The 10,720-nt window shown below is 39.6% G+C and overlaps 2 protein-coding genes across 17 annotated transcripts in view; one reads left to right on the top strand and one right to left on the bottom strand.

Moving 5' to 3' along the window:
* Positions 1 to 717: 717 nt before the first annotated feature.
* suds3 (SDS3 homolog, SIN3A corepressor complex component) lies at positions 718 to 8,389 on the bottom strand. 12 transcript variants are annotated; one of them, XM_077600278.1, is made up of 14 exons: positions 7,566 to 7,651; positions 7,406 to 7,472; positions 7,171 to 7,335; positions 4,990 to 5,059; positions 4,840 to 4,895; positions 4,669 to 4,740; positions 4,414 to 4,433; positions 4,174 to 4,330; positions 3,983 to 4,095; positions 3,436 to 3,492; positions 3,041 to 3,062; positions 2,162 to 2,288; positions 1,023 to 1,107; positions 718 to 953 (listed from the first exon to the last, which is right to left on the bottom strand). In XM_077600278.1, exons 3-14 carry the CDS (start codon positions 7,286 to 7,288, stop codon positions 855 to 857), a joined length of 996 nt encoding a protein of 331 aa, XP_077456404.1. In that variant the 5' UTR covers positions 7,289 to 7,335; positions 7,406 to 7,472; positions 7,566 to 7,651; the 3' UTR covers positions 718 to 854. The 12 variants fall into 12 exon arrangements, with proteins under 12 accessions (XP_077456404.1, XP_077456403.1, XP_077456405.1 ...); XM_077600277.1 differs by having other exon boundaries at positions 7,171 to 7,472; positions 7,566 to 7,654; XM_077600279.1 differs by having other exon boundaries at positions 3,436 to 3,497; positions 4,000 to 4,095; positions 7,171 to 7,472; positions 7,566 to 7,650.
* The window catches only part of LOC144074102 (hippocampus abundant transcript-like protein 1), a 10,411-nt gene continuing 5,760 nt past the window's right edge, over positions 6,070 to 10,720 (top strand). Inside the window, exons 1-6 of one of the 5 annotated variants that reach the window (XM_077600264.1) lie at positions 6,070 to 6,215; positions 6,366 to 6,380; positions 8,000 to 8,501; positions 9,109 to 9,203; positions 9,545 to 9,607; positions 9,903 to 10,030. In XM_077600264.1, coding sequence (XP_077456390.1) covers positions 8,483 to 8,501; positions 9,109 to 9,203; positions 9,545 to 9,607; positions 9,903 to 10,030 — 305 coding nt within the window. In that variant the 5' untranslated portion in view covers positions 6,070 to 6,215; positions 6,366 to 6,380; positions 8,000 to 8,482. The other 4 variants (XM_077600266.1, XM_077600267.1, XM_077600268.1 and 1 more) reach the window with 4 other exon arrangements.

Genomic DNA, 10,720 nt, shown 5'->3' with positions numbered 1-10,720 from the left:
TTGCTCCAACTGAAGGCTGGTGGGGGATTTGCTTGCCCTTTACTTCATATTGATGCCCCGGGTGAGGAATTATGCACACAAGCAATAAGCACCAAAGCGTTCTACAACCCCTGTGAGGCGAGGGAGATGAGACATGTTGGCGGCTCGTGGCGCCACACAGCAGGAAATTGATCGTGGTCAAAATGTACGTTTATCCAACCAATTTGCCTAATCCAAAAGCTAAGCCCAATTTCTACTCACGAAAGATATAGAACATGAAATCCAAAAAAAAAAACACAAAATTTAAGGCCAAGACTAGCAAAGCAGATTATGCAATAATCCCTTGATTATCACGAATTCACTACTTCATGATTTTTTTTCCCGCTATCATTATTATTATTATTTTTTAGTTCATAAAAATGTGTAAATTCATACTGAAACTTGTAAGCGGAAGCCACTATTGCTACTAGGACCCAGCACTGAAGAAAGAAAAAAAGTTATAATAGGGGTGACCCTACTTCGCGATTATTCGGTTATCGCGGCCATGTCTGGTCTACATTAACCATGATATTCGAGGAATTATCGTATGTACATCTATATGATATATATGTTGGATCAGCATCATTTTAATTCAAATGTCCAGTTGAAATTAAGACGGAGCAACTAATGTCTACGGTCAAACCTCAAAAAGAAAAGAATACAACTAAATGACTAAAGACGGGAAATAAACACACTTCATTTACAAGAATCTAATTTATTTATGAAAACAGATCAAACCAGAAATAGGCTCAAAACAAAGGTGTGGCTCAATGTACAAGTGGGTTGGAAAGCAAGTATAAATGAACAGTTTTTAGAGGGACGGGGCTCTATCAGTCTCATGCAGCCGACCGCCGCCGGATGACGAAGGCTCCTCTCTGCAATTGTCCTAGGTAGATCCTCATCTTTGTGCTGTCGCTCGTCTTCCTCACCCAAATCTTCAACAACAAAAGACATAAGACAACAAAATAATGTCGTCCAAAGGGGTCTCGGACAAAATTTCGCACCTCGCTGGTGGCCACAGAACTGATCACGCAACTGATCTTAGTGTTGTCTTTGGACTCCAGATAGATGGCCTGGCTCTTGTGGTACCTGCGAGGGAGAAAAAAAAAAAACAAAGGACTTGAAACTTTTGTGGATACTGATGTTCATCAACTAGAATCCAACCTTTTCTGATGTTTTTATATGATTGCATTTTTAATTCCACTTACCACTAGTGGTAATTGTACCACAGATTGAGAATCACAGGTTTGAACAATAAATACACCATAAATGCATGTGAAGCACTTGGAAAGCATCTGACATAATGCAAACATGTATGCAAAAGAATCTTAAATCAGATGCAAAAAGGAAATTAAAAGATAACATCCTTATGTGCATACATACACAGATGACTTTTGTTGTAAGTACCAGACATGGATGCTAAACTGCAGCCATCTAGTGATCAACATGAGCATAACAAACACCGACATGCACTCAGCAGCAGCGTTTACTTCAGAACCAGTCCAACTATACTGTAATTTTCGGACTATTACTCGCACTAGCCAAATAATGCACAATGAAGAGGAAAAAGTATAAACAAGTGGCACTGGAGTATAAGTCGCATTTTAGTGAAGTCAATTTTTTATTTGATCAGAAACCAAGAACAAAAGATGCCTTTAAGTAAAAATAGTTAAATGGAAAAAAGTTTAAAACTAACATTTAGTTTTTTGGATAACTATAGCCTTAAAAAGACAGGCTTTCAGTGGTCAGAGAGAATAAAAAAAAGTCACAGGCCCAGTCAAACTATGAAAAAAAAAAGTGACTTTGGAACATATATTATGTATGTATACATATAAAAAGCAATAAATTAAAACAAATACCGCCAAAAATATAAAGTGTTAAATGTTAGGTTCGAAATTGAACCTGTTAACGGACAAGAAGTCTTGAATACTGTAGTCCAAATTTTTTATTTATAATCGCAGACATCAAAAGCGATGTCGGTGCATGCAAGATTTTAGGGGTAAGCTGACGATTAATATTGTTTTATGTCACGTTTTCTGCGAAACGCATGACTACAGCTGCGGCTGCGATGAAAGTGCTCGAAAAATGAAGTGAAGTGCCTTGTCTTAATAAAGGATAAGAAGCCCTCCAGTGGATGACGCACCATCTTTTGTCGTAGTAGAGTCTCCCCTCCTCAATACGAGCCTCAAAGCGCTGCGTCGGGTACTCCATAGGTGTTGAGGGTACATGCTCTGGAGATGACGGTGAGACTGTGGGGAAATGGGAGAGGCCTATTCGAGACAGCACATTAGGAGATAAGTTTCGACAATTGGACATCACTGAGTAGGAAAGTAGTACTTTGGCGCCATCTGGCAACATTTTGGTGATGGGTAACTATCGAAGCATGAACTGGCTTTAAGGTTAATGTTCATACCGTAGGTTGAAGCAACTCAATTTTTTTGCGTCCGAGTTTTAAATGAACGAGTAGGGCCACTTTCGTGTGTGGTTTTAAATCCAATCTGGGACAAATTTTGTCAGATTGTCTGCTGTCTGACGACTCGTGTCCCAAATGGGATTTTAAGCAGCAATTACCCAAGTAAGGGAGTAGATAAGAGGAGAATTGCAGAATAAGTAGGCATGCATGGTAGGAATAACCAAACAAGTCTACAGGTCTTTTCATTCTGTTTTTAGAATTCAAAAATGGGTCACCCTAGAATAAGATAGAAGAGGCATCTGTAGTAGTAATTTGTTTCCATTCTTAAACGCATGTGGGTCAGTTTGCATGTGCAACAATTGAACAGGCTTATTGGGGAAAATGTCTGAACGTGCAAGTGAAAAGACAATATATGTACATAAAAATAAAAAATCGGAATTGTGCATTAAGACCTGTGGTCTGAACCTAGCCTAGCCTGAACATGCAATGGACATAACATGTCAAAGAAGTCTGTTGATGCATCTTATCAGCATATTGATTGCAAGAAATATATATATATATAGCCATGACTAATTTAAAAACATTGCTTTTGTGCGAGTTGGGTCGTACCTGGTCGTTTAGGCGACTTGAGCTGCAAAGACAAAATTGTGACAAGATGTTAATCTAAACACAAAATAGCTCGAATACAGTTCTTATAGAGGCACAACAGGCCCTCTTATTTTGCAAGAATACTTCACATACATATACCACCACTAATTAAAAGATGGTATTTGGGTTAACATTGCTCTCATAGAATAACAATTCAAAAGAATAATCAATCAACACCCTGATGGCCACCTAATCTATTGTAACATTAACCATTGCAAGTAGTACATATGACAAGTAGCCACGTAGACATGACTGTGAACAAGAGTGTTCAAAAAATTAAGTGTGTTGACACCATTAAGTGACAGGACTAAAAACAAAAATAAAGAATGGATTTTAGCTCCCTATTAAATGATTACCTTGTTTAACGTTCGGAGATCTTCCATGATCTGGTCATCTGACAGCAGATAATTGAGCTGTGGTGTGAGGAGTTAAGGGAAGTGGAAAAAAGTCATGAAACAACTGCAACTAATGTACAATCTAGAATAAATGACTAGAAAGAGTTACTTACTGCATGTGTGTTAGAATAAAATCTGTTAGTTTGTTATTAAAAACCAGGATGAAAGCGGGAATGGTTTGCTTATATGCATTGTGCTGCCGTGAGTTAAATCTTTGGTTAGCCATTAAAGAAATTTAGGTCAGACGCATGGTTAACAACAAAGTGTGCCGAAATGAATGTTTTTAAAATCAAAGAGAAGCCTTAACAAGTAGCTATGACACGTCATGAATATTAGCCGAGGTTGTCACCAACACACTTCCTGATGAGACCACCTTAACGATTGTTAATTGAGTCAGATATGCGTGTTTTAAACAAAGTGTGATTATTGCAAACGGGCACAATGCGATGTCACTGTACAAGACATTGTTCGGATCAAATCTTACTTTTAGGTGATCTACCAGTAGTACCTTGGTGTAAAGGATATCAGGAGCTGGCTTTCTTCTTTTGTCTGGAATAGGCACAGGATCATTGGGTCTTCTCCTTAGCTTCCGGGTCATGATAGGCTTGACCTCCATGGAATCTGAAGTGGGGGAAAAAAAATCTAAATTTGACTTCTTACCAAATATTCCAAAAAGTAACTTAATTTCATTAGGCTTACCGCCTGTGAGCTCCATGGTTAGCTTTTCATTCTCGATCATCTTCTTCTTCTCCTCCAGCTCAGCGATGAGATTCTCCTTGAGCTCTACCTTTTTGTCATCTAACTCCTTGACCGCTGCCTTCTTCTCTTTGAAGTAGTTTCTCTCCACCTGCTCTGTCTGAACATGAAAAACATGCTTGCGTTAAAAACTTATGTTTAAAAAACAAAAACAGATGCTACACTAATTGCAGGCTAACTCACCTCCAGCTGAAGAAATAGTTCTGCAAAAGAAAAGGGGACAACAATTACCAATATTAGTACAATCTATTTACTCTAATGATATCTCTTATAACCATAAGCTTTTCCTTCTGAAAATAAATTCATTTTTCCAAAAGCAGTTTTTTTTCACGTGTTCTTCAGAAAATTATGTAATATAATCAGGAACATCTTTACTCGTGATTGTTTTTTGTTTGCACCAGTAATCTATAAAAAAAGTCATATGGTTGATTCACTCGCCTGCATTGCGCAGCCTCTCTTTGTATTGTTGATCCAACTTCTTCATCCTCTTCTGATACTCCTGCAACGTGCCTGCAAACACAGCATAAAGAGGTCTCAATGCTGTCCCATATTTCTTTTATATATCATTTAGCTGGAGGAGTGGCTTGAACGCAGGCCAGCGAACGGCACCTTCTTGTAATTGCTGCAGTTGTCTTTTCAAAGAGGCCAGCTTGTCCTGGTACATTCTGTAAAAGAACACACATGCATGCAAAGTAGGTATATCCTCTAGGATTTTAACAGAAACACTTTCAAATATGGGTAAACCTATTTCAGACATACTGCTCTTTGATTTCCACATAGTCATCGTCATCGTGCTTGGCGAGGTCTGTTTCACTGGCGTCCTCCGTGTCTGTGGTGACAATTACATAAAAAGAACAAGGGCGCATTGACTATTCACGGCCTGAAACACATTCAGCATTAGAACACGGGGCCTCGGGAAAAGTGTTTTTTTTTAATCTTCCTGCCTTGTCGGAAGGCTGTCCTGTGATCTTGGACAGTCAAGAATGCTCAAGGTATGCGAGGCAACTAAGTATTAGGAACACACTAATTTGTTACAGCTTCCATCCATGTTCCTATCAGAATAATCAATTTTTCTTATCAGCAAAAACTACATTTTGTAAAGTACTCAAGACAATAGTATTCCATTTTTCCAGTCAACTCTTATTTAATGACAGCGGTTTCAAATGGTAAACTTTCCTTTTAAGTTGCATTTCATTCAGTTTTCCTGAGTAAAAATTAGTCTGAACAATAAAATGTTATCAATACAAAAAAAAAAAACAGAAAAAGAACAATCATGTAAAATATCAATTTAAAAATCCAGGCATACAGATAATTGATTTGGATGTTTCATTCAATTTGGGTGAACTGAAAGAAAACTTAAGACTCCAGCAAGCCTTGTGAGGATAAAGCATTTCAGAAAATGAATGAATGAAAACCTAAAAAAGTAAGAAGCTTTGTCCTGAAAATATTTAAGAGGCACTGGAATATAAATTGAATTTAGCACAGACAAAATATGCACCTGTAAATGTAAAATATGTTTTAAAAAATGAATAACTAGTCCCAAAAACAGAACAAAAGCTGCTGGGAGTCCGAGTGACATAAAAAAAGACATAAATCGCACCTGAGTAGAAGCCACGGGCCCAACCAAACAACGAATAAAAAAATGCGATTTATAGTCCATAAAATACGGTAATTTGAATTCGACTCTCCTACCATGCCCAAACAAACTTAAATTTCTCTTGAACCTATTTTCTGATTTTGATCATTGTTGCTGCGTAGCATTCCAACTGAAATGGACATTTCAACCACATCTGGAATCTTTTTTTACGGACTTTCATTTAGGAGAAATCTCGTCACGTTGCGGGCAATATTTTGCCGTGTCGTGACAGCAAAGGAGAAGCATTGTTCGTGGCACTCGAAACCATCAAAAAGGAGGAAGTTAACCATCGTCTTGTCTCAAAGCTATGAGATTCGGCTGTCCTTTTTAAATGGGCCACTAACGTGAGGTGAGAAACAGGCTAATAGTTTTTTTGCCGCATGGAAAAGATTACTGCGAGACCGGCCGATCGGTAGACTAACTTCTCCGCTCCTTTTTTTTATTTGCTTGCTTCATCATCCTTCATATGAATCCAACCGGTGTCTGTTTGAATGGCTAGCTGATCATGGAACAGGTAATTTCGCTTTTTATTTGTTTTATTTAGGAAGCTAGTACGAAGCGCGTGCTAGCTTGTTAGCCCTGTCAGCTGTTTTGAGGACGGGGCAGGGGGGCAAATAATCTTTTGATCACAAAATGCTTAACGAAAGCAATATTAGACACACCATTTAAGTAAAAGTGTGCGTGTCAAGTTTGGAAGGCGAACCTGGGATGGTTGTCATCGTCACCGTCGTTCCGTGTCTTTTTCGTCTTTCGCCGTAATGTCGTCACGTCTGACTCGAATGAATGAGTCTTGTTTAAAAAAAAAAAGGAGGGGGTGCCGTGTTCTACTGGCTGGATCTTTTTTATGCTAACCACTTATGTCTGCTATGACTACAAAGATAATTGAACTGTCCTTTGACTCATTTTCAAAACGCGTCACTTCAAATGAACATTAAATTCAAGTCACACATTAACTAAGGCGCATGAACGTGATGATCGTTATGAAACATTAGCCACGTTAGCCTTTCGGTCTAAACTCTAAAGTAAGGCACGTTAAAACGCGTTTATACTTAATGTCCAAGCAAAATAATTCTGAGGCACAAATTTACTCGACTGTTAGCGCTCACCAGCTAACCACGCTACATCGCGACATAATCAAATCCTGGGAATATGTTTCCAAAAAAACATTAGTCATTCGTTAGAGCAATTCTTCCAAATTCAGCGCATTATTTGACACAAAATAAAAATAAGTAGGTCGTTGTTAGAACAAAACATAGCCGAGGTGGTGGTGTTTTAACTGGTGTCAATTAGTTTTATGCCTTTACCTTCCTCCGAGTCTCTCGCTCTAAAACTGCGCTCGTCGTCGTCGTCCACGCTGTCGAGCTCCTCTTCATCGTTGTAGTAATCCAACGAGGACGAAAGCAAAGCGGCGGTAGAAGCCATAGAAAATCGAACAGTTTATCCTTTCCACCCCTTTGTCCGAATGAAAACTGAAAAACGCCCTCCAAAAGTGAATTATTTTTTTCCGGTGTTGTTGTTGTTGTTGTTTTTTGTGCGTACCTCCGTTCGGCGCCTACAAAAAGCAGAAGACCCCTGCGCGACAAGCTGCGCACTGTGTAGTGCCTGTCTGAAAATGAACACAATTTAAACAAATTTGGAGAAAGTATTATAATCCTTTGATTATACAGTCATTATTTTATTTAAATCAACTCGCATTTACCTATTTTAGACATATTTAGCTGTCAGTTTAATGTTGGCAAGCGATCGTTATTGTGGCTTATTTTCGGTCACTCCAGACAGTTGGTCTTGAGATGCTCTTGCATCCCCTTTGCTTTGACATAGTTTACCGTCACATGACTCATGATGTATTTCCGGCCCAACCACAACCTGCTGCTCCCAGTGTCGCCATATTGGGCCGGTGTAAGTAAACGATCTGCCCGGGGGCCCACGCCTAACGGCGACGTTCCATTATCATTCTCACGATTGCATTCCAACTAAAACAGCCAGTGAAAAGAAACCTCACAAAATGACATTGAATTGAAATGAATGTTTTTTTATTGTCATTATAGAAGTATAATGAGATTTAAAGCCTAAACAAGGAGTGCACAAATAACACTAATGTTGTTTTCAATTTACCTGCGTTCCCTCTGATAGGATCAATGCCACCACCAATATGTCCGCCAGATAGACGCATAGCAAAGCCGGGATGCTCGTGAACGCGTCGTTCTTTCATTCTATGAGCCGGAGTGCTCGTCACTTTTGGAAAGCGAGTACCTTCGGCCAGCTTTCGAGATGACATGGTGAGCTTTGGAGGAAGCGAAAACCTAACGTTGTCATCGCTTATTCTACATTTACACATGGAAGTTTTTGTCCTGACTAATATTGACTCTGCTGGTATTAACACTCAACTCGTGATTAGTTCAAGCCGAGTCTCGTGGGACTAATTGGCACCGCATTTGCGGGACGCCCTAACGAAGAAAACAGACGTTGCATTCAGTGGCCCGACTGACTGGAGGGACGTCAAACTTGGAACGCGGTGACACGCTGGAAGAAACGCAAACAGTCCGAGAAGGAGGCTGCGAAGATTCTCGAAAATGTGAGCTAATCGTGGGGAAAGCCGACGTCGACCAAGACACCATGCTGGTCCGGAACCCAGTAAGCCTTTTAGCTTTGATACGGCAGCTAACATTAGCATAACAGGACGCAGCCAACAATGGCGGCTAATAACGCAGTTATTGGGAATGACGTTGCTAACGGTTCTCGCTAACAGTGATTTGTCACGTTATCGGATGATACCGATGTCAACAAATGACTTATCACTTTTGGCACAATGTAAAAAACATCTTACACACAACAGATGTGGCCAATCTTAAAAAAATGATTAATTGCCCTATTTTTTTTGCACCTTTAGGAATAGATATATGCCGTAACACACAATGTAAAAACAAAACTTGAACTCGGCATTTTTTTCAAATATCGGTTCGCTTTAAATATTTAATGTCGTTTCTTTTACATTGTTGAGATCAAGGCCCATGATGTGTTCTTACCCCCTCCCCTTTTCCCCCTATATGTCAAAGCAAAAAAAAAAAGTTCATTTCTGAGGAAAAAAAACCTCATGAGTCAGTTTGCTCATATCTGAAAGTGTTGTTGTTGTCCAATGGATTAAATGATGACATAACTCGAAAATAGATGACAATCATTAGTAGGAAGTTTGCTATGATGAGACAGGAAGTGACAGAAAGTTTTATTTTTATTTTTATGGGAGCACGTGCGTGGAAGGGCCAAGGTGACGCACGCTGTCATCGTCATCTTCCTGGAGTTCTTCGCATGGGGGCTTCTGACCACGCCCACGCTGACGGTGAGAGACACACCCACCTAATGCTTAATACGTAGATCTCCATGTTACTACTGGTAAGTCACACGGCACTAAGATTTGATCCAGTCTGTGCGTTCCCTTAGCAATGTTATTATGTAAATTTGGCGTATCTGCAGTAAGCTAGTGAATGAATCGGGAGTGGATTTTCACCCCTATTGTGAGCTCCATCAATGAACATAACTGCTGAGCTTTGTCAGGAACCTGGAAAAAAGGTTGCTCACTGGAGGTTGACTACATGAAAAGTAGATCTCGGAGCATAAAAGGTTGAACACCCCTGCTCTAGACCAAGTAGGCAGGCTAATAAATGGTAATTATACTTTCAGGTACTCCACGAAACCTTCCCGCAGCAGACATTTCTCATGAATGGATTCGTCCAAGGCGTCAAGGTCAGGGCTCTGGTTGCATGGTAACATTGGTGTGTGTATAAGTGCATGAGTGTGTGTGTGGTATGGGAGGTGGTGTGTGTAGTATCTTCATGCGTATGGTTTACTGTGTTTTTTGCACGTTAGGGTGTGAAATTATTAGGGTTCATTAGTAAGTAGTCTGCACAATGATAAAGTATATATATGTGCATGTATGAGCCTTTGCATGTTTGTATGTACGTGTGTTTTGAGCGCGGTTCACGATGGCCATCTTGCATTTTATCATATTTGTATTTATTGATGTCCATTTGTGCTTCAGGGTTTCCTGTCGTTCCTGTCCGCTCCCGTAATTGGTGCCCTGTCTGACATCTACGGCAGGAAGTCTTTCCTTCTGATGACTGTGTTCTTCACATGCGCCCCCATCCCATTCATGAGGATCAGCCCCTGGTGAGCACATGACAACATCGGCCCCTAAAGCACAATTTGACCATCACACAAGGGTCATGTGATTGTCTGAGCCCCCCAGGGTTTGGAATTTTGATCTGTGACTGCACTCAAAAGAGCAAACGTGTCAACTGTTCCACCACTTTAGTGCTCGTGTGCCAACCCGTGATCCTTGTCATGTGACTTGAGTTGAATAACAAACTGCCTGTTTTCACATCAAGACAAGTATCAATATAGAAAATGTTAATTTTCCTGAAAGGGAGTAGTAATTCTGACATGTAAACCCACTTCAGCTTTTGAAAATTTTTGGTTTTGCAAATCCGACACACGCCTATAATACTTGCCGTGCTTGTAATTCCAATTTCATTTGTTAATTGTTCAATAACATTTTACAAAATGTTCTTATTTAGATCGTTTCAACTTTAGAATGGTCTGCTACAAAAACTGGGGATTTATAGCAGGGCAAAAAGTATTTAGTCGCCACCATTTGTGCAGTTTCCCTAACCATAGTATTCCTCAAATATGAGGGATACAATGAGAAAAAAATCAATACAAACACTGTCTGATTTTTAAATCATTTATTAGCAAATAAAAGCCAATGTAGGAATTTGGTCACCTGTAAAGAAACCAGGTTTCAGATTTTTTTGAAGATGAAACTTTTGTCTGTCAGGATGAAGAACCCAAACGCAAAGT

This window comes from Stigmatopora argus, chromosome 5 (genome assembly GCF_051989625.1).
Source record: "Stigmatopora argus isolate UIUO_Sarg chromosome 5, RoL_Sarg_1.0, whole genome shotgun sequence".
NCBI classification, from domain to species: domain Eukaryota; kingdom Metazoa; phylum Chordata; class Actinopteri; order Syngnathiformes; family Syngnathidae; genus Stigmatopora; species Stigmatopora argus.
Note: the sequence above shows the minus strand (reverse complement) of the source record. Positions and strands in the feature narration are given on the sequence as shown.